The 27,260-nt window shown below is 46.3% G+C and overlaps 1 protein-coding gene and 1 pseudogene across 2 annotated transcripts; one reads left to right on the forward strand and one right to left on the reverse strand.

Moving 5' to 3' along the window:
- Positions 1–2,543: 2,543 nt before the first annotated feature.
- Positions 2,544–4,170, reverse strand: LOC139369542 (rano class II histocompatibility antigen, A beta chain-like; annotated as a pseudogene).
- Positions 4,171–9,051: 4,881 nt separating this feature from the next.
- LOC139370191 (peroxisome proliferator-activated receptor gamma coactivator-related protein 1-like) lies at positions 9,052–27,061 on the forward strand. 2 transcript variants are annotated; one of them, XR_011627119.1, is made up of 14 exons: positions 9,052–9,183; positions 11,428–11,532; positions 12,211–12,363; positions 12,669–12,776; positions 17,911–19,867; positions 21,296–21,349; positions 21,866–21,949; positions 22,209–22,431; positions 22,505–23,232; positions 24,166–24,390; positions 24,581–24,653; positions 25,262–25,383; positions 25,782–25,933; positions 26,413–27,061. XR_011627119.1 is itself a non-coding variant. In XM_071109530.1 (13 exons), exons 1-13 carry the CDS (start codon positions 9,052–9,054, stop codon positions 26,514–26,516), a joined length of 4,293 nt encoding a protein of 1,430 aa, XP_070965631.1. In that variant the 3' UTR covers positions 26,517–27,061. The 2 variants fall into 2 exon arrangements, 1 of the variants encoding a protein (XP_070965631.1); XM_071109530.1 differs by having other exon boundaries at positions 22,209–23,232.
- The last annotated feature ends 199 nt before the right edge of the window (positions 27,062–27,260 follow it).

Raw genomic sequence — 27,260 nt, forward strand, 5'->3', positions numbered from 1 at the left:
GATCAGAAGCAGTAGGACGACCAGGGATGTTCTCTGTTTAGTGAGTCTGACAGATCAGAAGCAGTAGGGACGACCAGGGATGTTCTCTGTTTAGTGAGTCTGCCAGATCAGAAGCAGTAGGACGACCAGGGATGTTCTCTGTTTAGTGAGTCTGCCAGATCAGAAGCAGTAGGACGACCAGGGATGTTCTCTGTTTAGTGAGTCTGCCAGATCAGAAGCAGTAGGGACGACCAGGGATGTTCTCTGTTTAGTGAGTCTGCCAGATCAGAAGCAGTAGGGACGACCAGGGATGTTCTCTGTTTAGTGAGTCTGCCAGATCAGAAGCTATAGGGACGACCAGGGATGTTCTCTGTTTAGTGAGTCTGCCAGATCAGAAGCAGTAGGACGACCAGGGATGTTCTCTGTTTAGTGAGTCCGCCAGATCAGAAGCAGTAGGACGACCAGGGATGTTCTCTGTTTAGTGAGTCTGCCAGATCAGAAGCAGTAGGACGACCAGGGATATTCTCTTGATAAGTGAGTGAATTGAACCATTTTCCTGCTAAGAATTCAAAATGTAACGAGTACTTTTGGTTGTCAGTAAAATGTATGGAGTAGAAAGTACATTATTTTCTTTAAGAATATAATAGTAAAGTACAGACCTAAAAACCTACTTAAGTAGTACTTTAAAGTATTTTTACTGAAGTACTTTACACCACTGGGTGTAAGGTCAGATAGCTCAAGTTTAAAGGAAAAAACAAGTGAAACGGAATTGTGTCATTTTGACCAAAAGGCATCCATCCTATGACAAAGGCTGCTCTCCAAATGGTTACAAATGGCACCCTATTCCCTATGTAGTGCACTACTTTAGACCAGAGCACATATGGCTCTGGTCAAAACTAGTGCACTATATAAAGGATAGGTGCCATATGGGCTCTGGTCAAAACTAGTGCACTATATAGGGGATAGGTGCCATATGGGCTCTGGTCAAAACTAGTGCACTATATAGGGGATAGGGTGCCATTTGCGACGCACCCAGAGTGTTGCTGCAGTAAAGGAATTAGTTGGTACTGTAACAGCAATGTAAAAAGCCTCAGTCATACACAGATGTAGGATCTTAAATTGATCACTCTTTTGTTGCTGAGAATAGCCTACTTTTGTCCAGCTTATAGCCTGACCACCGATCGATCCAGCAATATTATGGACAAAACGTTTCAATCCTGTTACTACAGGATTATTTTGCTGTGACAATATAGGTCAAATTAAGATCCTACATCTGTAGCCTACACACAGACATTATACACGCACACATACCAATATGAAACTTCAATGTTCAGCAAACTACAGTGGAGACTAGCATAATATCAGAATGAGAAGTAAAGCATGTTTACAGTAATAGCAAACACAACATTCTTAAAACTGAAATCCGCACCAGGGGAAACAGTGCCACTGTTCAACCCAGCATATTTGTTAATGTTATTGTTATTGTTGAGGAGTATCAACAACAACAATTTTGTAGTACATACTCTGCTGTTATATTGTATGTACAATGACATACAATGGTGTCCAAGGAGAAAAAACGGTGTACATTGTTGTTGTAATATCGCAAAAGGATGAGGCAGTTTCAGAATGACTAATTCCAGGGTTAAAGGGATACTGCGAGATTCTGGCATTTACAATATCATGTTTATTTCCCTGCGTGCAGTATGAAGGTGTCACGACTTCCGCCGAAGTTGGTGCCTCTCCTTGTTCGGGCGGCGTTCGGCGCTCGTCGTCACCGGCTTTCTAGCTTCCACCGATCCATGTTTCTGTTTTCCATTTGTTATGTCTTGAATGTACACACCTGGTTCCCATTTAGTTATTATTATTTCCCTATTTAACCCTCTGGTCCCCATTATGTTTTGTGCATGATTGTTCCTGATTTGTTGTTAGTCTTTTGTGTTAGGGTTAATGATCCCTGCGTGGATGTATTTTTCCAGAGTAAAGTTCGTCATTTTTTACTCAGTGCTGTGTCCTGCGCCTGACTCCGTTCTCACCTCTGCACAACTAACTCCTGACAGAAGGAAGTTAGCGGGTCAATGCTAACTAGCGAGTCAATGCTAACTAGCGTTAGCGCAATGACAGGAGGTCTACAGGTACGGTAGCATTGAAGGCTAGTTTACACAGTTGTACATTAAGGTTGTTTAAACAACATAAAAAGTGGTTCCAACTTATTGTTTTATTCAAAACAATTCAAGACAATTTGTGAGAAACTACTTCCTAAAAATATATATTGCATCCTATAGCATATTGTAGGAACTTGTTTTGAAGTGTTACTGTAACAATAATATAAACTCTTGATAGTCTTCAGAAAAGCAGCAGGCACTCCTTACACATTTCTACAATATAAACTCTTGATAGTCTTTATAAAAGCAGCAGGCACTCCTTACACATTTCTACAATAATATAAACTCTTGATAGTCTTTATAAAAGCAGCAGGCACTCCTTACACATTTCTAAGATGTAGACACCATCATCAAACCTGCAGTCGGAGACATAAGACATCCCAAATGGAACCCTATACACTTATTTTGACCAGGACCGGGGTCAATATAGGGTGCCATTTGCAGAACTGTAACGTAGTCACTGAGAGATCACTGGGATGGGTGACTTGTTGGCACCAGTTCCCTCCCTGTTGAACAAAATACACCACAATTTGAGTTTTTACATTTGTGCATTTTGGTTGTTAGCATTGATTGACTAAGAAGCAGTTTATTAACATATTATTCATTTATATTGTTGGTCTTGAAAAGTGACAGCAGCACCATCATGGGGGATAGATACTGTAGAGGCAGAGAGCAACAGACTGAACAATAAACTATACTATCTGTCTATAGAGATCGGCAGGTAGCCTAGCGATTAGCGTATCTCACAGTATCCCTAACTGAAAGCCGACAACATGTGCCCATGTAACAGTATAAATTTAGACCGTCCCCTCGCCCATACCCGGGCGCGAACCAGGGACCTTCTGCACACATCAACAACAGTCACCCACGAAGCATCGTTACCCATCGCTCCACAAAAGCCGCGGCCCTTGCAGAGCAAGGGGAACTACTACTTCAAGGTCTCAGAGCAAGTGACGTCACTGATTGAAACGCTATTTAGCGCCCACGCTAACTAAGCTAGCCGTTTCACATCCGTTACACTCACCCCCCTTTTGACCTCCACCTTTTCCGCAGCAACCAGTGATCCGGGTCACGGCACCAATGTAACAGTATAATTTTAGACCGTCCCCTCGCCCATACCCGGGCGCGAACCAGGGACTCTCTGCACACATCAACAGTCACCCTCGAAGCATCGTTACCCATCGCGCCACAAAAGCCGCGGCTCTTGCAGAGCAAGGGGAACTACTACTTCAAGGTCTCAGAGCAAGTGACGTCACTGATTGAAACGCTATTTAGCGCCCACGCTAACTAAGCTAGCCGTTTCACATCCGTTACACCCATGAGCAAGGCACTTAACCCTAATTTGCTCCAGGGGCGCTGTACTACTATGGCTGACCCTGTAAAACAACACATTACCGTGTATCTGGTGTATTTGACAATAAAACATCTTATACTCACCATCACCACCAGTGGTCTTCCTCCTGTTGTAGTAGAGGAGACCAGCTGCTGCAAAGACCACCCCCAGCACCAGCCCAGATGGCTATCTTACTCCTCTCAGACTCTGGCAGAGACATGTCTGGGATGAAACGTAGTAACATGAATGTAGTTATAGTTACAGTTGTTTGAAAAACAACACACATCATTATTTACCTAACTTATCAGAGCTATTTGCTCCCTTATTTCAATCTTTCCTTACTTCATTGCTTCCTTACTTCCTTATTCCCTTCCCTAAACCATTTCCAGTAACACTCAGTTTGTTCCCTGACTTCCTTGTCCCCTTACTTCCTTACCCCAGTGGAGGATCTTTGGTTCAGTGAAGCTGGCGTGCTCCACCATGCAGGAGATATTCTCTCCAGGCGTGGGAGTGTACTGCAGGTAGGAGTGGATCTGATAGTGCCAGTCGCCATTGGCTAGCTCCTCAGAGGAAGTCATGTTTGAGGTCACTTCCTGTCCATTCCTCAACCAGGTCACCCTGATCTGTTTGGGGTAGAACTTGTAGGCGCTGCACGTCAACATGGAGGGGTGTCTGTCACCGTGGGGCGTCATGGACCTCAGATGAACGGAGGGCTCAACTGAGAGGGGAAAATAATATAATAAAACACTATTATTTTGTTTTCTACTGCTTGGTGTTTTTCCAATGGACAGGTATGGACATGTCCACTAAGGTTGTATATCTATATACGGATCAGTTCCCTTTCTAGCTTGGGTGTCAATGTGTTCCACCTATAAGCTTTAGTAAGTGTCATTTTAGACGGAGTCAATTGAGGTGGCTTTTGTGTTGTGTCAAGACTGATACCCAAGCTAGTTCTCTTTTATTCCCTCAAAACAAACTCAGCAAGATTCCACCCTGGGATGGTGCGAGTTAGATAAGAACTGCACAGACAGGTTTCTTTCTGAAAGTTCCCTGACTTGTCAAACCCAAACGTAACTCATGTAATAATCAACAAAATGGTGCTTAAAAAAATATCGTAAAATTATGTGAAATCAATTTTTCCTGAAATATCTTTTGCAAATGTATTTTTTTTCCACCATTGCTCTCCATAGAACTGCTGACCGTTGTTGTTTACTCCGGCCTTGTAGGCGACGGCACCATAACGTTTGCATAAGAAATTAAGTGGAGTTTGAAACGATGCCAGGACCACGGGATCGGCGTTAAATTGCTCAGCCTTATGTATCCCAATGGGTGTGTAACCAGTCAATCTATTGAGAGTGCTGCTGTATTCCATGACCTTCACCAGGTCTGAAATCGCTCTCCAGATGTACTCCACGTCGTGTGGATCTTCCCCTCTGTAATAACAAAGGTTGAGGATGGTGATAAAGTGTCCATCTGGTGAGAAAAAAACATGAATGAACCATAAAGGTTTTTATGTGTTTTTTAAAAAGTTTTTTTAATTAAAACTGAGCACACATTACTTTTTATTGCTTTATGAAATGAATGTGAAAAAAACATTGCTGGCCTCCCGGGTGGCGCAGTGGTTAAGGGCGCTGTACGCCAGCTGTGCCATCAGAGTCCCTGGGTTCGCGCCCAGGCTCTGTCGTGACCGGGAGGTCCGTGGGGCGACGCACAATTGGCCTAGCGTCGTCCGGGTTAGGGAGGGATTGGTAGGGATCCTTGTCTCATCGCGCACCAGCGACTCCTGTGGCGGGCCGGGCGCAGTGCGCGCCAGCCAAGGTTGCCAGGTGCACGGTGTAGCCTCCGGCTGGCTTCCGGGTTGGATACGCGTCTGTGTTAAGAAGCAGTACGGCTGGTTGGGTTGTGTATCGGAGGACGCATGACATTCAGCCTTCGTCTCTCCCGAGCCCGAGACAAGATAGATACATAGCTACTACAACAATTGGATACCACAAAATTGGGGAGTAAAATTCAAAAAAAAAAAAATTGCCAAATATATCGTAGAATTTCACAACAGCCTCTGCAAAACCAAGCAGAAATCACACAAAAAATTGCGCGAAACCCTGGAGGGACTGAATAATAATGAAGACATCAAAACTATGAAATAACACATTTGGAGTCATGTAGTAACCCCAAAAAAGTGTGAAACAAATCAATATATATTTTATATTTGTGATTTTTCAAAGTAGCCACTCATGACACTCTTGGCATTCTCTCAACCAGCTTCGTGAGGAATGCTTTTCCAACAGTCTTGAAGGAGTTCCCACATATGCTGAGCCAAGGCCGTGGCCATGGAGTCAGCATTAGGGGGGACCAAATCTGCCGGGGCGTCTGTGGGTCTCCCCCAGAAACCAATCTACATTTGAAAACTAATTTCCTGTCATTCTAAAATATAAAAAAATTCACTAACACACGGGATTAACTTTTTATTTATTTTTTACAATAATGTTTAATGGGGGGAGATTGACAAGGAGATTAGGAAATTGGAAACAAGCAGGCAAGTGTGACTCAAAATGGCTAGGGTAAGGGAATAAGGAAGTAAGGAAGCAAACTGAGTGACTGACTGGAATTTCTGTGGTAAGGGAGCAAGGAACTAAAGAAATAGGGAAGTAGGGAATCAAAGAGCTCATATTAATGTGGTTCACCATTTCAGACATACTTTTATTTCATCCCAGACACAACTCTGCATGATTTAAGTGTGGTTATATGTATGTTAGAGATGTGTTTACTTTGGGACTAACTTGAGCCATTCTAACTCAGAGTCTGAGAGGAGTAAGATAGCCGTCTGGGCTGGTGCTGGGGATGGTCTTTGGTGCAGTTGGTCTCATCTACTACTACAACAGGAGGAAGACCACTGGTGGTGAGACATACAACAATCTATCAAAGATATTATAGTTCACTGGTGGTGAGACATACAACAATCTATCAAAGATATTATAGTTCACTGGTGGTGAGACATACAACAATCTATCAAAGATATTATAGTTCCCTGGTGGTGAGACATACAACAATCTATCAAAGATATTATAGTTCCCTGGTGGTGAGACATACAACAATCTATCAAAGATATTATAGTTCCCTGGTGGTGAGACATACAACAATCTATCAAAGATATTATAGTTCCCTGGTGGTGAGACATACAATCCTCTATCTGAGATATTATAGTTCACTGGTGGTGAAACACAAGAATCTATCAAAGATATTATAGTTCCCTGGTGGTGAAACATACAACAATCTATCAAAGATATTATAGTTCACTGGTGGTGAAACATACAACAATCTATCAAAGATATTATAGTTCACTGGTGGAGAGACATACAACAATCTGAGATATTACATTCAGAGGCCTACCTTTTGACCCACAATTGCCTCACAATGACCATGGCACTAAGTTAACCTGTGATAAGAGTATAACTTTTTACAATGCCTTCGTTAAGCCAAGCCCAGACCAAGTGGATAGGTTGACGCATGAGACGCAGAGCGCCTCCCAGCTGTGGCACAATGCAAGGACGCTGTGCATCACTGCCAGCACAGCACAAAAAGTTACTAGACGCAGCACAACAAACCCAGGAAAATTCTTAAATGAACTTGCTCCTGGCTTTTAGTGGGAATTCTGCCACTTGGTACCGCAACAAGGACAAAGGCACACAACTGATGGAAGGCAGAGGATTTGCTGTGGAGAGAAAAGGCATGGTGGTGCGTCCTGGCCATCCCTGGTCGGCAGCTGGGATTCTGGATCCTGGAGGTCAAATGTGACCTGAGGCTCCAAATCTAATTTTATTGGTCACATACACGTGTTTAGCAGATGTACGTGCAGCAGTTGTGATTCTGGATGGCCAGATAGCTAGCAACAATGACAAGAAGCTGCCTTGTGGGGCTCTATGTGGCTCTTTTCAGCTAGTTATCTAACCAGCAAGTGTAATGATGTATTTGAGAGACAACAAGTGCAAATGTATTTATCTTTTCAATAAACATTGGAGATGAAATCTAGTTTCCATGTTGTCAACAATCTAAGCCAACCCTGTGTTTGTGTTTTGCCCCATAGTTGCGCAAGCATCAGTTTTGTTTGCTAAACAACCAACCTTATAATTTGAGGCGTAAAACAGAGAGGTATACTGGACCCCCTAAAACATACCACTTCGATACAGCTACGACTAGAAGTTACTTTTCGTAACAGGTGCAGACATAGCTGGGGGAAGTAGTTTGGGGCGTCATATTTCCGTCAGGGGACGCCTACTCTGTGAAGTGCACACGTGTGCAATAACTCAGTTCGCCTTTGCACTCCTTCTAAACAACGCAATTTTTGGAAACTTTGACAAGGGTAAAGTCTACAATACTTAGTCCACTCTGTTCGTAACAGTTTATAGTATTGAGAACAGAAAACTGTATTGAGATCAAATGTTTAATCGATGATAAGATTTGCAGAATGTCTGCAAAAATCCATCTCGTTCAATCTCCTCCCATTGCCGGCCACTGGGCTTCCTCTCACTACCATATTTGGTAGTGAGTGGAAACACCAAGCGGATGCTTCACATTTATACATCCGGTGAAATATCTGTTCTATCTGTGCCTTAAATGCTCAAATGTCAGATGTGTTCAGACTGACATGGCTACTCTAGTTGTCATGGTAATGGAGGGTGTGTTCAGGGGCATAGGCTGATTGGTGGTGGTGCCCATTCTTCCTCTCAATCAGAAGTTGTTTTGTAGCTTGCAAAGTCTACCCCGGTTGCTTTTAATGTTTGATATGAAAGTCTCCCACAGTTGATTTGAATGTTTGAAATCTTAGTTTAAGAACACTTTTAAAGCCTCAAAGGATAAGATGATCCAACTTTCAAAATGAGTCCTTTTTGGCTAGCCACAGCATTTAACTAGCTGGCTAGGTAGTTGTTTAGCTTGCTAGCACATTCAAACAATAAACAAACGTGTGAGCTACCAGATGTTCTTGTCAAACTGTCAACAGAGTAGCTAGCAAGCAACAATATATGCTAAATCACAGTCTGGAAACCACTTAAGGGCATTTCACCTTTCAGACAAGTCACATGGCCAGGAATCAGATTTATGTGATTTCAAAATGTGGCTTGAAATATCTGATTCCATGTGCTTTTTGTCTGTGCAGACTGCAGGGGGAAAAAATCTGATTTGACTCAGCTATATACATTATTTTTTGTATTTGAGTCAAACTTCAAACTGCCACTTTGGCATTGCGGTTGGGTTGGGCATAAAACTAGAAAACAATTATGTGACCGGTATAAAATCCGTTCTTCGTTTCGGGCAATATGACAGGCGTTGCCTTTGACATGATTAAAGTAACTACTGTGCAGGTGCATGACAGCAATAGCATTTGACATATCAAAGATATTTAATTTGGGGCTTTCTGCAGAGACCAAAGCGAATCGGATGACGATCTGATTTCCGGTCAGTTTTGTTGTTACTTGCAAAACAGTACTTGGTTATGATTTGAGCAAGATACATTGATCCCAGATCTGCGTTTACCGACAACCTCCGTGTGCTGGCGACCACGTGTCTGTGCGCTGACCAATGGCAACGCTCCTAGCTATAGCTGAACGAAGCCATGTGAGGATCTGTAAAATGGCGGCGCAGTGGCGTGGAAAAGATGAGCTTATAATCACCGGCAACACGGAATTTCTGACCGCAAACACATTCAATGAGGTACGGCTTTGATACATAATTTTTCTGCATACATGTGGCCAAATAAAAATTACTTGTACCACTTGTCTTTGGCCTTTTTCATACACGAAAAATGGCAAACCAGCACGCGGTGCCTACACGTGGATGTGAACGGCTAGTAGTAGCTAACATTAGCTGCGAATCGCATGGCGGCATGGGAAAATAACTGCTGGTGACACAAGTAGCTAACTATGTCTCCCTTATTTCACGATTTAGTTCGGCATAAAATCATTTTATTGGCTTTCTGCAAAGTAATACCTGTCTAAGTTGCCGTGACAGTAAGTTGAATGTGCTATAATTCAATAGGGAGTCAGCAAAGTTTCTTCTCTACTCGGAAAAAGCGATGCTCTGTCTGCTGCTAACGTTCATAGTTGCTGGACTCGCACACCTTCTAAAAGACTGGTCGTGTTGGGTATCCGGAAGCTGGCAACGATGAATTGTCGGTTGGCGTCAATCAAAAGCAAATGATAAGATTAAATTGTTGAGTTTATTCTTTCGAATATTCTGCATTCACGTGGCTGCCGATATGGATATTTAGCAAAGTACTGGAACACATTCACTGTCCCATACATAGCAGACAGGGACACATTACTTTTGTAATGTTGGAACTGGTACGGTCCAAGTATGTCAACCATGGGCTCATACAAAAGTACACCCAATTCCGCTAAAATGCACCCGTATTTTACTCATTGTTTTTATATCATTGCATTTCGATTGCCTTTGCGTACCACTCATTTCAGTAAACATCCTCCATATATCATTCACACATGTCAACACTGGTCTCACACCCAGGGTCTTGTTTTGTTGAACTAACTATATCCGCTTTACTCTTGTGGCAAACATGAATGACAAACAGCGTTGTAGCTAGTGTGATTGTATAGGCCTACCATTGACGTTAATAGGCACCTAGTAGCCAAAAATGGCCTATTATTTCAACGCTGTCCACCTCTTTGTACTACTGTACTATCCCGCTCAATTAAAATAGATGTTTCCTGAGAGGTAATGAGGGATTAGTACATAGAGGCCCTATGGGTTCTGGTCCAAAGTAGTGTACTATATAAGGAATAGGGTGCCATTTGGAATGGGCTCAATAATAATAAATAAAAAATAACTTTAAGCCACGCTTTTCTGTTTTCCCCTTTCTGCACATTTTACAATGCTCCCATTGTGACTGTTCACTGTCTGCTCTCATCTCCCACACACGTATTGGCTGGGTGACTCTGAAAAGAACACTGACTGGGAACTCTCCCAAATGGCACCCTACTCCCTATAGTGCACTACTTTTCACCAGAGACCTATGGGCCTTGGTCAAAAGTAGCGCACTGCACTTCATATGTAATAGGATGCCATATGGGATTCAGCTTGTGACTATCACGTTTCTCAAGAAAGCTCCATTTGGATCTATAAGCCCTGGTCATAAAGTAGTGCACTGCATTTGGGAATAGGGTGTATTTTGGGACGTAGCCCCATAATCATATTACAGACAGACAGTGTCCCAGCAACAACCACCACCACACCCAGGGAGGGGCCCGTTGTTGTCAAGGAGTGAGAGTGCAGACTAGTGTGCTAACTGTCACTGTCTATGACAAGACAACGCATGTCCTTAAGATGCGAGACACTTTGTGCTGCTGTTTTTCCACCTCGTTGGATAAATCAAACTGAAGTGTGGGAATGACTGTCTTGAACATTTCCCTCCTCCGCCCCCGCGTCAGGGCTCTGCTCTTCAACAGTCTGAAAACATGGCATTGCACACACACTCATTCTGATGGGAGGAGGAAGCATACAAACGCAGCCTCAACAAACACTATTGACTAGCAGCTTATTTTATTGTATTCAGACTGCCCTTTGAGTTATGTCCCTCAAGTGTCTTTTAGGAGAAATGTGTTAACTTTCTCAATCTTTCCTTAGTTCCCCCCCCCGTCCTTCCTCTCTGCCACTTTCTGTAAATACATTAAAGAAGAACGTCAGAAGGGAGGGACTTTGGACCCTCTCCTCCAATACGGTTGGGAAAGAGACGAGGAGATGGGATGCGGGGAAACACAAAAATACTTATGATCGAGCAACTGTTTCTGTAGGCTGCGTTTACACAGGAGGCCCAATTCAGATATTTTTGCTTTGCTCTTTTGACCAATCAGATCAGCTCTTTTTTCCCAATAATTGGGCAGCCTATTTGCCTGACTCGTGATTGAACTTGTTCTCCCTTTCTGATCTTGTTGCTTGTTACAGGCTGTCCTGGGTAAAGGGGAAGTCAGTGATCTGGAAATGGACACTCACTCCTGCCTGGACCCTTCCATCCTGGCAATGTTTGAAGACTCCGCCGTAGCTGCAGAGGTCAGCATCGGGACACAATGTTGGCCAAACATTCAGATATACTGGGGCGTATTCATTACGCTGATTCTGTTGTAAAACGTTTCTTAAAAGAAGGCAAATGAAACAGGGAGGGAACTTCCTGAATTTATCCAATAGAAACTCTAATTTTGTTGTTTGCTACAGTTTGGGTCTTAAACGGTTTCTTTAATGAATACGCCCCTGATGTAGAACCTGTCTCAGATGGGAACAGGGTCTACATCAGTGGTTCCCAAACTTCAGGTCGGGACCCAATCTGGGTTCCCCTGAGAAAATGTGTGATCTTATCAAACAAATGAAGATTTTTTTAAAATCTTGAAATGGGCATAGAGTACAACCTTTTAGTGTCAACTAAGGGCCTTTTACACGATTAGAATGCCCTTTCATGTCATTATTATGGGTTGGGACAGCCTGCGGGGCCTAAAGTGGAGTAAATATCGACACACAGCGTTAACTAGGGAATATCATGTTTCCAAGTGGGGTCCCCTGCATTTTCTGGTGTCAATTTGGAGTCGTGTGCAGAAAAACTCCTGGTTTACATGAACTTGTCCAATTAGAAACACTCTGCCTGTTCCTCTTCAACTATTGTTTCCCGTCACAGAAATGAGATGCCATTTATACTATTTTTAATTAATTCAATTTATTTCATTTGTTTTTTTTTAGACTGGGAGCAGACTGGATGAGGAGAGTGAGTCCACGTTGTTGACGGCTCTAACAGAGATCCTGGACAGTGTTGACGATGAGACCCTGTCTCCCTTTGACACCCTGCCTGACACTGGGCTCTTCTCTGACCAGAGGCTACGGGACAACTCCCCGGTGGGTAAAACCAAGTGTGGGTCTGTGTGTGTGATTCAGAATGAATTGAGAATTAAGAGTAACCAGCGGTCCTGCTCTGAGACGCTGTGTGAAAACAGTCCCAGGTGTTCTTGGTAACCAGCGGTCCTGCTCTGAGACGCTGTGTGAAAACAGTCCCAGGTGTTCTTGATTTGATGAGAATCAGGGGTACTGCTTTTATTTTGGTTTTATCTGTAAGTCATGCTGAAAAGGGTGTGTCTGTGGGAGAACAATGTGATTGTTGTTTTGTAATTACTGTATTTCTCCTGTTTGGTGTGTTTCTCCAGTTGAGGCGGCTGCTGAGTTTAACACGGTCTCCACCTGATAAAGAAGCACTCTTTCATTCCATAAAGACCCCCTCTTCATCTTCATCCCCTTCTTCATCTGTTGGAAAGGTAGAAACCTCATCCCTTTCTGTTTTATGGAAGTGTGTGTGTCAGATTAAGATTAGCTGTACTACTACTGGTGATCCCACCCGTTAATCTAGGTTTACAGAGGTCATTTCAATGATAAAAGAACCACTAGAAGAGTGCTCTCCAACCATGTTCCTGGAGAGTCACCCTCCTGTATGTTTTCACTCCAACCCTGTTCCTGGAGAGTCACCCTCCTGTAGGTTTTCACTCCAACCCTGTTCCTGGAGAGTCTCCCTCCTGTAGGTTTTCACTCCAACCCTGTTCCTGGAGAGTCTCCCTCCTGTAGGTTTTCACTCCAACCCTGTTCCTGGAGAGTCTCCATCCTGTAGGTTTTCACTCTAACCCTGTTCCTGGAGAGATACCCTCCTGTAGGTTTTCACTCCAACCCTGTTCCTGGAGAGACACCCTCCTGTAGGTTTTCACTCAATTCATGTTCCTGGAAGCTACCCTCCTGTAGGTTTTCACTCCAACCCTGTTCCTGGAGAGTCACCCTCCTGTAGGTTTTCACTCCAACCCTGTTCATGGAGAGTCACCCTCCTGTAGATTTTCACTCCAACCCTGTTCCTGGAGAGTCACCCTCCTGTAGGTTTTCACTCCAACCCTGTTCCTGGAGAGTCTCCATCCTGTAGGTTTTCACTCCAACCCTGTTCCTGGAGAGACAGCCTCCTGTAGGTTTTCACTCCAACCCTGTTCCTGGAGAGTCTCCATCCTGTAGGTTTTCACTCCAACCCTGTTCCTGGAGAGACACCCTCCTGTAGGTTTTCACTCCAACCCTGTTCCTGGAGAGTCTCCCTCCTGTAGGTTTTCACTCCAACCCTGTTCCTGGAGAGTCTCCCTCCTGTATGTTTTCACTCCAACCCTGTTCCTGGAGAGTCACCCTCCTGTAGGTTTTCACTCCAACCCTGTTCCTGGAGAGTCTCCCTCCTGTAGATTTTCACTCCAACCCTGTTCCTGGAGAGACAGCCTCCTGTAGGTTTTCACTCCAACCCTGTTCCTGGAGAGTCTCCATCCTGTAGGTTTTCACTCCAACCCTGTTCCTGGAGAGTCACCCTCCTGTAGGTTTTCACTCCAACCCTGTTCCTGGAGAGTCTCCATCCTGTAGGTTTTCACTCCAACCCTGTTCCTGGAGAGTCTCCCTCCTGTAGGTTTTTACTCCAACCCTGTTCCTGGAGAGTCACCCTCCTGTAGGTTTTCACTCCAACCCTGTTCCTGGAGAGTCTCCCTCCTGTAGGTTTTCACTCCAACCCTGTTCCTGGAGAGACACCCTCCTGTAGGTTTTCACTCCAACCCTGTTCCTGGAGAGACACCCTCCTGTAGGTTTTCACTCCAACCCTGTTCCTGGAGAGTCTCCCTCCTGTAGGTTTTCACTCCAACCCTGTTCCTGGAGAGACAGCCTCCTGTAGGTTTTCACTCCAACCCTGTTCCTGGAGAGTCTCCCTCCTGTAGGTTTTTACTCCAACCCTGTTCCTGGAGAGTCTCCCTCCTGTAGGTTTTCACTCCAACCCTGTTCCTGGAGAGTCTCCCTCCTGTAGGTTTTCACTCCAACCCTGTTCCTGGAGAGACACCCTCCTGTAGGTTTTCACTCCAACCCTGTTCCTGGAGAGACACCCTCCTGTAGGTTTTCACTCCAACCCTGTTCCTGGAGAGTCTCCCTCCTGTAGGTTTTCACTCCAACCCTGTTCCTGGAGAGACAGCCTCCTGTAGGTTTTCACTCCAACCCTGTTCCTGGAGAGTCTCCATCCTGTAGGTTTTCACTCCAACCCTGTTCCTGGAGAGACACCCTCCTGTAGGTTTTCACTCCAACCCTGTTCCCGGAAGCCCCCCTCCTGTAGGTTTTCACTCCAACCCTGTTCCTGGAGAGTCTCCCTCCTGTAGGTTTTCACTCCAACCCTGTTCCTGGAGAGTCTCCCTCCTGTAGGTTTTCACTCCAACCCTGTTCCTGGAGAGTCTCCCTCCTGTAGGTTTTCACTCCAACCCTGTTCCTGGAGAGTCTCCCTCCTGTAGGTTTTCACTCCAACCCTGTTCCTGGAGAGTCTCCCTCCTGTAGGTTTTCACTCCAACCCTGTTCCTGGAGAGTCTCCCTCCTGTAGGTTTTTACTCCAACCCTGTTCCTGGAGAGTCACCATCCTGTAGGTTTTCACTCCAACCCTGTTCCTGGAGAGACACCCTCCTGTAGGTTTTCACTCCAACCCTGTTCCTGGAGAGTCTCCCTCCTGTAGGTTTTCACTCCAACCCTGTTCCTGGAGAGTCTCCCTCCTGTAGGTTTTCACTCCAACCCTGTTCCTGGAGAGACACCCTCCTGTAGGTTTTCACTCCAACCCTGTTCCTGGAGAGTCTCCCTCCTGTAGGTTTTCACTCCAACCCTGTTCCTGGAGAGTCACCCTCCTGTAGGTTTTCACTCCAACCCTGTTCCTGGAGAGTCACCCTCCTGTAGGTTTTCACTCCAACCCTGTTCCTGGAGAGTCTCCCTCCTGTAGGTTTTCACTCCAACCCTGTTCCTGGAGAGTCTCCCTCCTGTAGGTTTTCACTCCAACCCTGTTCCTGGAGAGTCTCCCTCCTGTAGGTTTTCACTCCAACCCTGTTCCTGGAGAGTCTCCCTCCTGTAGGTTTCCACTCCAACCCTGTTCCTGGAGAGTCTCCCTCCTGTAGGTTTTCACTCCAACCCTGTTCCTGGAGAGTCTCCCTCCTGTAGGTTTCCACTCCAACCCTGTTCCTGGAGAGTCTCCCTCCTGTAGGTTTTCACTCCAACCCTGTTCCTGGAGAGTCACCATCCTGTAGGTTTCCACTCCAACCCTGTTCCTGGAGAGTCTCCCTCCTGTAGGTTTTCACTCCAACCCTGTTCCTGGAGAGTCTCCCTCCTGTAGGTTTTCACTCCAACCCTGTTCCTGGAGAGTCTCCCTCCTGTAGGTTTTTACTCCAACCCTGTTCCTGGAGAGTCTCCCTCCTGTAGGTTTTCACTCCAACCCTGTTCCTGGAGAGTCACCCTCCTGTAGGTTTTCACTCCAACCCTGTTCCTGGAGAGTCTCCCTCCTGTAGGTTTTTACTCCAACCCTGTTCCTGGAGAGACACCCTCCTGTAGGTTTCCACTCCAACCCTGTTTGTAACTATCCTGGGGTGTATTTATTACGTATTGCAACGGAAACCGTTTACTGTTTAAGAAGCAAATATAATGAAATGGGGAGGGTCCTACTTGAATTTGTCCAATAGAAACTCGATTTGATCCCAAAACGTTTTTCCGTTTGGAGTAACCTGTTTCTGTTGCAGGACAGTCATTTAGCTGTGGCGCTTCGCCTTTTTCCCCATCACCGAGCACATTTCAGGTCTGCTGACCGCAAACTGGAACATTCTGTGCAACTTCCGGCGCGCGTTTATTGTGACCACTGAGGCTGTACCAGCTTTAAGTTAGTGAGTAGGCTACTGTGGCTATTTGATCATCACGTAGGCCTACCAGAGTAGCCTACCAGAGTAGCCTACCAGAGTAGCCTACCAGAGTAGCCTACCAGAGTAGCCTACCAGAGTAGCCTAGTAGCCTACCAGAGTAGCCTAGTAGCCTACCAGAGTAGCCTACCAGAGTAGCCTACCAGAGTAGCCTAGTAGCCTACCAGAGTAGCCTACCAGAGTAGCCTAGTAGCCTACCAGAGTAGCCTACCAGAGTAGCCTACCATTTAAAAACAAGGGAGACAAATGCCTCCCATAACATTTTAACATGGAAATAGCTGTTCAATCATTCAGCCTACAGTAGCAGCCAATGTGTGGTGTTCAATACAGGCCTACATCCCATGAGACTTTTGGAATAAAAACATGTAGGTCTCGACATGAACCTGTTCATCCACTTGACCGTCAGACAAGGAGGTGACTGAACAATGTTGTTTGATGCAAGAAACCACTTTACAAAATAAAATGCATAATTATTCCCTTACCGTTATTACAGAGAATCAAGACAAATTATGCTTCCCTCTGCCGATTGGCTACTTAGCTCATTCAAGGCCATCTCAAAATACAACACTGCCCCTTTAAGACTTGCAAATGCTCGTTACTTGACTGGCTTTTCAAAGATGTTTAGAAATGCAAACGTTTTGTGCTCTTGTAGGAAGCAACCGCTGCCCCCGTTGTTAACTACAACTGATCTATAACTGGGCTAATAGCTCACTAACTAGCAAAGGATATGAACAAATGTGCACAAGTGGCTACATGCAGCTCTCGTTTTGATCTCAAAACAAGCGCATGCTGTCCAGTGGCCATATATGGCAATGGCTATTTTCATATAGGCCTTCTGCGGCTCTGATTGGTTGTGGTGCACTGGTCTGTGTAAGGGTGCATGTCAATGCAATAGAATCCTACTCCGATGCGTTCTGCCTACAACAACATCTCTTGCACAGTTAGTTGTGCATACTAAGTCCTGCGTAGTTCCTTTTGTTTCTGTATGTTGCATTGAAGGTGACTAACATTGCGTTGATTCGATCCCAATTCCCACAGTAAAGGGAAACGTTGACAGTGTTAACTAACGGGGTGAACTCTAGAAAGTCGAGCGAAGTTCAATCTCGTGCTTCTCTGCGCGGGATGATATTTCATCTGCGTGGCAGTCCGAGGCGAGCTGTGCAACCGCTCACCTTAGAGGGACCATTGGCAGTCACGTTAAAAAAAAAACTATTTCTGTCGAGGCGCACTTTGAAGATGCTGGAACAGTCAACATTTACTTTTCCTCTGCAAACAAAGCGAGTTATGAATAGAAACATCTGTCAACCCCATTGTAGAATTGTTTATCTATTTCTGTGCGAGATAAATATTCCTCTGGAGGTTATGAGTACCGTAGGACGAGCCCTGCGCTGGAGTAACTTGTTTGATTTCAAATAAGAAAAACGGTTAAAGATTTACATTCGTTTTAATGTACTAAATAAAATGCCTATCATAATGAATTTGACATAAATGGGTATGGGATTGGGTTGTGTCATAGTTTGGAAATTATATACAAAAAATATTAGTGTACTACACTATGGTATTAAGTTTGTCATGAAAAATAATATAGAGAATGATATCTTTATTAAAAATAGAGCAATAGCGAGCGCGATTATGAGCATAGCTGGAGTAACAGTCTTGACGTCGTTCTTCCTTCCAGGTTGAGACGGTCATTCCAGACAGACCCTGGAGGGCTAGGCTAACTCCCAGAGCCCAGGGCTCTTCCACATCCACACAGAGGAGCGATGGAGAGGAGGAGGGCGGCAAGGTCCACATTCACAGCCCGCCTCAGGGCTTCAATCTGACCAATCAGGACTCGGGAGAACTCTTCCTCGACCGATCAGAAGTGAGAGCGCTGAACTCTGTAGAGAAGGACCATGGCTACTCCTCTACAGTGTCCCTGGTGGACCTGGTGAAACTCATGCACCCCTACTGCCTGAGGGTGTGCCTGGATGAGGAGGGGAAGGACTGGGTCGGCACATCCAGGCAGGAGGCCTCCTCCCTGGGGGAACGGAGCGCGGACCAGAGTGTACCCCTGGAGGGCGAGGTGTGGAGATATGCGAAGCCTGGTTCAGAAGAGAGCGACGAGGAAATTGATGTGGACGGATCAGATGACGAGTGTCCCTCGGTAGGAGGGATGAAGGATGAGAAAGAGGGGGATGGAGAACAGGGAAGTAAAGGTGAAGAAGTGAAGCAACTAAAAAGTCTACTTGTGAAGTGGGATGGGCCCAAAGAAGGCCAGAAGACCAAGAACAAAAAAAGAGTGACCTTCGGACCTGTCCTGGTGACATCCTACGAGCTACCGGCAGCAGACGAACCTGACTTAAACACGCTCCCGGACTTGTGCGAACTCACCAGCCAAATCCCCATTTTTGACTTCAACACCAAAACAACGACCATTTCCCTTACCACATCCTCTCCAGAGTCTTCAGCAGCGTCTTCAAAGGACAACCATCATCAGGTTGTAACTGACTTGTCTGAAAGGACCGGAGATACGTCGTCGTCGCAGCCTCCACCACAGCGAGGCGAGTCCAAGCCCAGACCGGCCCTCAGTCTCCAGCAGTACCGCCTGCTGCGCCAGCAAAGACTACCCCTGGTGGGGAAACCTGAGAATTACACCACCAAATGGCCCTCTCTACCTGAAACCCCCACGGAGTTGCCTCCTATACCCTATTTACAAGGACCTAAATATAGCATGTGGGGACCAACGACCACACATCCTACACATCATTACATAGGAAGTAAAACAGGGGGTGATGTCAGTGGATTCAAGCCTATATCTAAGACAAGGACGAAGATGGTCTCTCCTGCTTGTCCCAGTAAACCTGGTAAAGCCATTGGCATCAATGGATCAAAGCCTGTTAGAAGTGGGACTAAGACTCCTCCTACCAGCTCAGCTTTAAAGCCCAAACGCAACTCAATGGAAGCTACATCTGCGAATGATGTTGGTGTATTAAAGCCTATTTGGACTGAGACCATCTCTCCTGCTAGTCCCTTACCAAGTCCCAACCTAAACTCCAACTCAGTGGCGGGTCTGGGCCAGAACAGGACTAGCCCAGAAAAGAGTGCTGTTGCGGTCAGTAGCGACCCCCCAAACCCTGTCCTGGTCCCACTACCAGGAACCCGTCCATCTTTGGATGGATTTGATAGGAGCCGTGGGACCAACCAGGAGAAGCAGGAACAATCTCTACCTCGATCCACCACCCAGGAGTCTCCGGCGCCCAAGCCCAAAATGGTGTTCTGCAACCGGGATCCAAGCCTGAAGAGCACCAGTCTCCTCCTTGAGATCCAACGGAGGTTCTCCACCAAACAACCATCGCGGAAAGCACTTCACACCCAAAACACTGCAGAGACCACAAAACAAGGGGATCAGCCTCGCTCTCTCAGCCCAAGGAAAGGAATCGAGACCGTACCAGAAGGGTCCAAGTTTTCCCCAAGTGCACCAGTAATGGCAAGTCCATCCTCCAGCCCCTCAGTCCATCCACCCACCCATGCTGTTACTCCTTACCCAGAGATGGAGAGGGCAAAGCGGGTAGCCCTTGGTAACCTCCCCCATGTCCGACTGTCCACCTCTCCAGAGAGTAACACCTGCATACAGACCCCCACCTGCGGCACAGGTAAGCCAGATGAGCCATAACACACAATATATTTTGTTTTAGGGTGAAGTTGACTCTGATTTTTGGTCAGTTTAGCATTTTACTTACTACAGGTTAAGGTTAGGTTTGGGGGAGTGGACTCTGATCCTAGATCTGTACCTAGGGGAAACTACACCCTGAGTATATATTTCTTCAGATAAAGCTAATTAAGATGATTTCGGGTAGCCTAGTGGTTAGAGGCGGGTAGCCTAGTGGTTAGAGACAGGTAGCCTAGTGGTTAGAGACGGGTAGCCTAGTGGTTAGAGACGGGTAGCCTAGTGGTTAGAGACAGGTAGCCTAGTGGTTAGAGACGGGTAGCCTAGTGGTTAGGGGCGGGTAGCCTAGTGGTTAGAGGCGGGTAGCCTAGTGGTTAGAGGCGGGTAGCCTAGTGGTTAGAGGCGGGTAGCCTAGTGGTTAGAGGCGGGTAGCCTAGTGGTTAGAGGCGGGTAGCCTAGTGGTTAGAGGCGGGTAGCCTAGTGGTTAGAGGCGGGTAGCCTAGTGGTTAGAGGCGGGTAGCCTAGTGGTTAGAGGCGGGTAGCCTAGTGGTTAGAGTGTTGGACTAGTAACCAAAAGGTTGCAAGTTCAAATCCCTATCCGGACAAGGTACAAATATGTCATTCTGCCCTGAACAGACAGTTCCACTGTTCCTAGGCCGTCATTGAAAATAAGAATTTGTTCTTAACTGACTTGCCTAGTTAAATAAAGGTGGGAAATAAATGCTGCTGAAATAGCAGGGTTCTGGACTGGAACCCATGCTGCTGAAATAGCAGGGTTCTGGACTGGAACCCATGCTGCTGAAATAGCAGGGTTCTGGACTGGAACCCATGCTGCTGAAATAGCAGGGGTCTGGACTGGAACCCATGCTGCTGAAATAGCAGGGGTCTGGACTGGAACCCATGCTGCTGAAATAGCAGGGTTCTGGACTGGAACCCATGCTGCTTCAATAGCAGGGTTCTGGACTGGAACCCATGCTGCTGAAATAGCAGGGGTCTGGACTGGAACCCATGCTGCTGAAATAGCAGGGTTCTGGACTGGAACCCATGCTGCTGAAATAGCAGGGTTCTGCTCTGGAACCCATGCAGCTGAAATAGCAGGGTTCTAGACTGGAACCCATGCTGCTGAAATAGCAGGGGTCTGGACTGGAACCCATGCTGCTGAAATAGCAGGGTTCTGCTCTGGAACCCATGCAGCTGAAATAGCAGGGTTCTAGACTGGAACCCATGCTGCTGAAATAGCAGGGTTCTGCTCTGGAACCCATGCAGCTGAAATAGCAGGGTTCTAGACTGGAACCCATGCTGCTGTGGTGTTCTGGAGGAAGCAGTTTAGAACACTAGACCAGCAGAAAGTTCACCTCGACGAACTGCTACTGTCCCTGCATTCAGAAACTGATTTCTCTTGGTTGCGTTGCAGGAATCCAAGCCACAGATCTGACCAGCCTTCTGGAGCGGTTTGAGGAAACACAAGGTGAGTGAGGGATCAGTGGGGGTTCGTTAATTCTCTCCCATTCTTCTTCCAGCTATACTACATCCCATCCATTTTGGGATTTGCATTCAGATGTATTGATTTGGTTGATTCATACATCCTCTGTCCTTGTCATCTTACATACCTATAGTCCATCTGTAAATAGCCCATCCAATCTACCTACCTCATCCCCATATTGTTTTTATCTAATTTTCTGCTCTTTTGCACACACTGTATATAGACATTCTTTTTTTCTATTGAGTTATTGACTGTACGCTTGTTGACTCCATGTGTAACTCTGTGTTGTTGTTTGTGTCGCACTGATTTACTTTATCTTGGCCAGGTGGCAGTTGTAAATGAGAATTTGTTCTCAACAAACTTACCTGGTTAAATAAAGGTGAAATGTAAAAAATCTTGAACATGGTGATGGAAAAAGGCACAACAGATCCTAAATCAGCACTCCTACTCTAAGATGGAACCCCTGATCTTGCCTCCCCATGTCTGTGTCTCTTCCCACAGCCAAAGAGGAGACTGAGAGGGAATCTGAAAGCAGTCCAGATAGGAGCCCTGTTAGAGATGAAGAGCCGAGCAACAACACTGAAGGTGAGTTACTGGAAGGACTCAGCCTGGAGACTTGCACCCTATTACCTCCTTAGTGCACTACTTTTGACCAGAGACATATATGGGCACTGGTCAAAAGTAGTGCACTATAAAGGGAATAGGGCACCATTTGGGATGAAACTGTTCTTCGACTTAATTTCTAGTCTAGTCAGCACAGTTATTCAGAGGACTTTGCTGTGGTTATTCTCATGCTTTAGAACAGAACTTCAGTTCATCATCTGGTTTGTTGCTTTCTTTCCAGGGATGCTGACACTGCTGGGTGCCTATCTCCTCAGCACCCAAGATAAACTCTGTCTTCCAGCACCCACTGGCTTTCCAGAACTTGTCAACACACTCGAACCCCTCAGAACTCCGGAGCCCCTCAGAACTCCGGAGCCCCTCAGAACTCCGGAGCCCCTCAGAACTCCGGAGCCCCTCAGAACTCCGGGACCCCTCAGAACTCCGGAGCCCCTCAGAACTCCGGAGCCCCTCAGAACTCCGGAGCCCCTCAGAACTCCGGGACCCCTCAGAACTCCGGAGCCCCTCAGAACTCCGGAGCCCCTCAGAACTCTGGAACGTTGCGATACTCAGGAACCTCTCAGCACCCAGAATGTTCTCAGCACTCAGGAACAGGCCCCTGCACAGCCGCGCTGGAAACCACTTACCCCTGTCGCACCTCAGAGGAAGCAACCGGCGACCCCCAAACCTCTCCCTCACAAGGCCATCCAAATCATCAACCCCCGTCCTCTACCACCCAAAAAGGCCCACCCCCTCCCCCCAAAGCCCCCTGTCACCCCCCCTGAGTTCCAGACACCAGTATCTGTCTCCTCAGACCACGACTACTGTCTATCTCAGGATCAACCAGGGAGTAATACTACTATGTTATGCAGCAAAAGACAAACCATACTCCCCGACCACCAACCAATTCCCAACCCCTCCTCAGTGCCCGGCACACAGAACTCTGGGAAATATTTGCGGCAGCAGCAGCCAGTGGACTCCAGGACTGTTCCAGAGACACAACTTCCCTCAGACTCTGCTCCGCCATCTACAGAGAGCTCCCCCTCTAGGACGGACGCCATTACTGCAGGGGAGACACAGGCAGAGAGAACCAGCCCCTGCATCCCCTCCCCTCCTTCACCCAGTCCCCCTGCCAGAGGTAGGAGGTCGTCCCGGCGCTATCGGACAAGGTCTTCATGCTCGGACTCTAGCTCTAGGTCCCCTTCTTCATCGTCATCTTCCTCATCCTCCTCCTCTCGATCCAGGTCTCGCTCTCCACCCCGAAAGAGGTAGTTTCAAATTCTGTGTGGTGACTGTTATTGCTCTTGAATTGAAGTCGGGGAGAGAGGAGGGTGGCCATGTTAGTGGGTGTGGCCATGTTAGTGGCCAATGGTACAGTACTTTTTTGTTTTTGCTATTTTAAACCTAATTTCTTCCAATTCTACACGTTTTGCCATGAGGCTGACAGAAAAAAATATCCGTTTTTAAAGATAATTTTTTTGCAGTTTTACACATTTCGCCATAGTATAAATACACGTTATGAGCCACCAATCAATGACATGAGAGGTTTTGAACTTCTCCCTGACTGTGTTCTTTTTATTTTGGTGATTGTTAGTTCTAAAAGATGATCTTCAAGATAAATGGCTCCACTATATCTACTACATACTTTACATCTGGTTTTAGTCATTAAGTTTACACTCAACTTTTTACCACCCCAAAATGTATTTTCTTTCTTTAACCCACGTCCTCCTTCCTCTTTGTCCAACCCCTCTCCTCCTCCTCCCCATCCCTCTCCTCCTCCCCATCCCTCTCCCTCTCCTCCCCATCCCTCTCCTCCCCATCTCTCTCCCTCTCCTCCCCATCCCATCCCTCTCCTCCCCATCCCTCTCCTCTCTCTCCCTCTCCTCTCTCTCCCTCTCCTCCCCATCCCTCTCCTCCCTCCTCCCCATCCCTCTCCTCCCCATCCCTCTCCTCCCTCCTCCCCTTCCCTCTCCTCCTCCCCATCCCTCTCCCTCTCCTCCCCATCCCTCTCCTCTCTCTCTCCCTCTCCTCCCCATCCCATTCCTCTCCTCCCCATCCCATTCCTCTCCCCCCATCCCTCTCTCTCCTCCCCTTACTCTCCTCTCCTCCCCATCCCTCTCTCTCCTCCCCATCCCTCTCCCTCCCCCCCATCCCTCTCCCTCCCCCCCATACTCTCCTCCCTCTCCCTCCTCCCCCACCAGGTTCTGTCCCAGGCGTTCTGAAAGCAGCTCCTCCTCCTCGTCCTCTTGCTCCAGCTCCGTCTCCCGTTCCCCGGTTCCCTGCCGGTACCGGCTCCCCTACCCACAGTCCTGGAACCGCTCTCGGTCCACATCAAAGTCCTGGACTCAGTCTGGTTCCAGATCTCGGTCCAGATCCCCCACCACACTGGCCTACAGCAGAACCCAGAGGTGGAGGGACTGCTACAGGTCAGTAATGGCATTAATACATTTGTTAAATAACTTTTTTTAAAGTATTTTGTAAATGTTTTTAGGGTTGTGTATTATTAAAGGAGTTCTGAATGATTGAATTAGACTCTGATTAAACTATAGCCTCACGGGTCTTCTGTAGTCCATCTCACCTTGCTGTCTCCTCTCCCCTTCCCCAACCAACCTTCAGCTCCAACAACGTCAGGGACTCCAGGAAACGAAAGAGACAACAAGATATGAGGAATCAAAAACTCAAAGCCATAGTGAGTACTGTGTAGTACATTACAAACCGTGGTACACCTTGTGTTTTTGCTGTTTTAGAAATATATATTTTTTATACTTTTTAAGATGTTAAATGTAAATGTGACATTACTTCCTGATTTGATTTGGAGACCAAAGTGCCACCAACTGTCCTCTTCGGTTCCCACCAGATGGCCAAGCTGCAAATTGAAGATTGGCTATATCATAAACATTTATGGAAACCAAAAGGAGCTTTTTGGTCTTGGATTTAGGTCAGGAATAAGGTTAGCAGTGTGGTCAGGGTTAACGTTGGATGAGTTGCGGTGAAACTGCCACGTCCGTTTGAGATTATTACAATAACAAAGGTGTTTCAAACAACAAGCACTTTTATTCCCCGACATCATTGTATGCGTGATAAAACAGCATGTACTACAATGTATTTCAATGACACTTCTCTAAAACCATAACAGATGCTCCTGGGAGAGACCTGTGAGGTGAGGGCCTGTGACAGCCTTTCACACATCTCAGCTTTAATGTTTGGGTTTAAAATCGGATTTTGAGAAGATAATTTGTATAAATCTGCAGGGCTTGTGATAGTGACACCCCTTGGTGCGTTGTTTTGTGTGGCCAGGACGAGCGCAGGGTGGTGTACGTGGGCCGCATCCAGAGGACCATGATGCACGCGGAGCTGAGAGAACGCTTCTCTCTGTTTGGAGAGGTGGAGGAATGCACCCTGCACTTTAGAGACAGGGGGTGAGTCTCTCTCTGCATCAAAAGAGATGGTCAAAAATTGTTAGCATCAGTGTCTTTAAACTCTTTTTTTCTCTAGACTTTCTCTGTCCTCTTTCCCCTTCTCGCCCCCTCACCTCTCCCCCTCTGTCCCCCTCACCTCTCCCCCTCTGTCCCCCTCACCTCTCCCCCTCTGTCCCCCTCAACTCTCCCCCTCTGTCCCCCTCACCTCTCCCCCTCTGTCCCCCTCACCTCTCCCACTCTGTCCCCCTCACCTCTCTCTCTCTCGACCCCCTTAGATATAATCATACTTCATTGTATTTATTGAAGACTTATTTCATCAGGTAACTTACTAGCTTACCTTTGTCCATATCAGGTGGTTAGGAAATAACCATTTCTTAACCTGTGTTCTGTTTCCATAGCGACCATTACGGCTTTGTGACGTTCTACAACATGAAAGATGCGTTCGCAGCCATCGAGAACGGTTACAAGCTGAGGAGACCTGACGAGCTGCCCTTTGACCTCTGCTTCGGGGGCAGGCGTCAGTTCTGCAAATCTACGTACGCCGACCTAGGTGAGAACCTTTAAGGGTGGTCCCAAATGGGAAAGGGAGATACCTACTCGGTTGTTCAACTGAAATGTCTTCCACATTTAACCCAACCCCTCTGAATCAGAGAGGTGTGGGGGGCCTTAATGGACATCCACGTATTCGGGCGCCTGGAGAACAGTGGGTTAACTGCCTTGTTCAGGAGAACAGTGGGTTAACTGCCTTGTTCAGTGGCAGAACAACAGATTTGACCTTGTCAGCTCGGGGATTTGATCCAGCAACCTTTCGGTTACTGGCCCAACGTTCCTAACCACTAGGCTACCTGCCACACAATGGCGCCCTATGTTTATTAAGAATGTGTATCAGCCTCTCGAACGAAGGCTTTCCCCTTTTGGGAAATAGCTGACGAGTTTACTAAGTCACATGCCCAGGGTCGCAGAGGTAATTGCAGGGTAAACCGGTTGAAATCATAGCATATTGGTAACTGAACTGGTTTGTTTCACCAGATTCTAATCGGGAAGAGGAGGAACCCACTCCAGCGAAAAATGAAGAGGAGGAGCTGGACTTTGACACTCTATTGAAGCAGGCACAGAAAGGCTTGAAGCGGTAGCAGAGTCCTGGAGGAAGAGAGGGAGCCAAGAAAGGAATGATGGAGAGAAGGTCCCAAATGTCACCCTATTCCCTATAGAGGGTACTAACCTTAGGGTTCTGGTCCCAAAGCAGTGCCCTCTATAGAAGGGAACGGGGTGTTATTTGGGACTGAGCCAACAAGTTAGCAAGACTTACCTCAGAGCTATACACATGCACATACTTTAACATTGTAGAAATGTTGTTTTAACTTGTATTGGTTCACTGTTATCAACTCATTTTATTTACCTTGATAGCACAACTTTGTTGATGCAGTAAAAATATTTTTAAAGGAAAAATAATCATAGGAAAATGATTAGAATATTGTAAAGTTGTTTTTTTGTATTATTATCATTTTTTTTAAGAAGGCTCTTTAAATATCTTTGTTTGCACTAATATTGCACTTGCAAGCTTGGCTTTACTCTTGTCTGTTACAATGTTTAAAAAGTTGAGGTTCCCTTAGTCATTTTATTCCCAATTATGAACATGTTCTTTATGAATGAATAAAGACTCTTATTGTGTCATCCTGAACTAGTGTCCATCCCATTGCCCTGACTGGATGGATCCATGGACTGACAGATGAAGGAATATCTCAAACCCTACACTGTCAGTCTTCTTAAAGTGGAAATGAGTTGCTTAGGAAACAGCCAACCTTTTGGCTTTGAAGCTCACAATGTAGAAAATAATTAACCTGCAACACTATACATTTCCAAAACTACATTGACTT

This window comes from Oncorhynchus clarkii, chromosome 17, assembly GCF_045791955.1.
Source record: "Oncorhynchus clarkii lewisi isolate Uvic-CL-2024 chromosome 17, UVic_Ocla_1.0, whole genome shotgun sequence".
Lineage (NCBI taxonomy): Eukaryota > Metazoa > Chordata > Actinopteri > Salmoniformes > Salmonidae > Oncorhynchus > Oncorhynchus clarkii.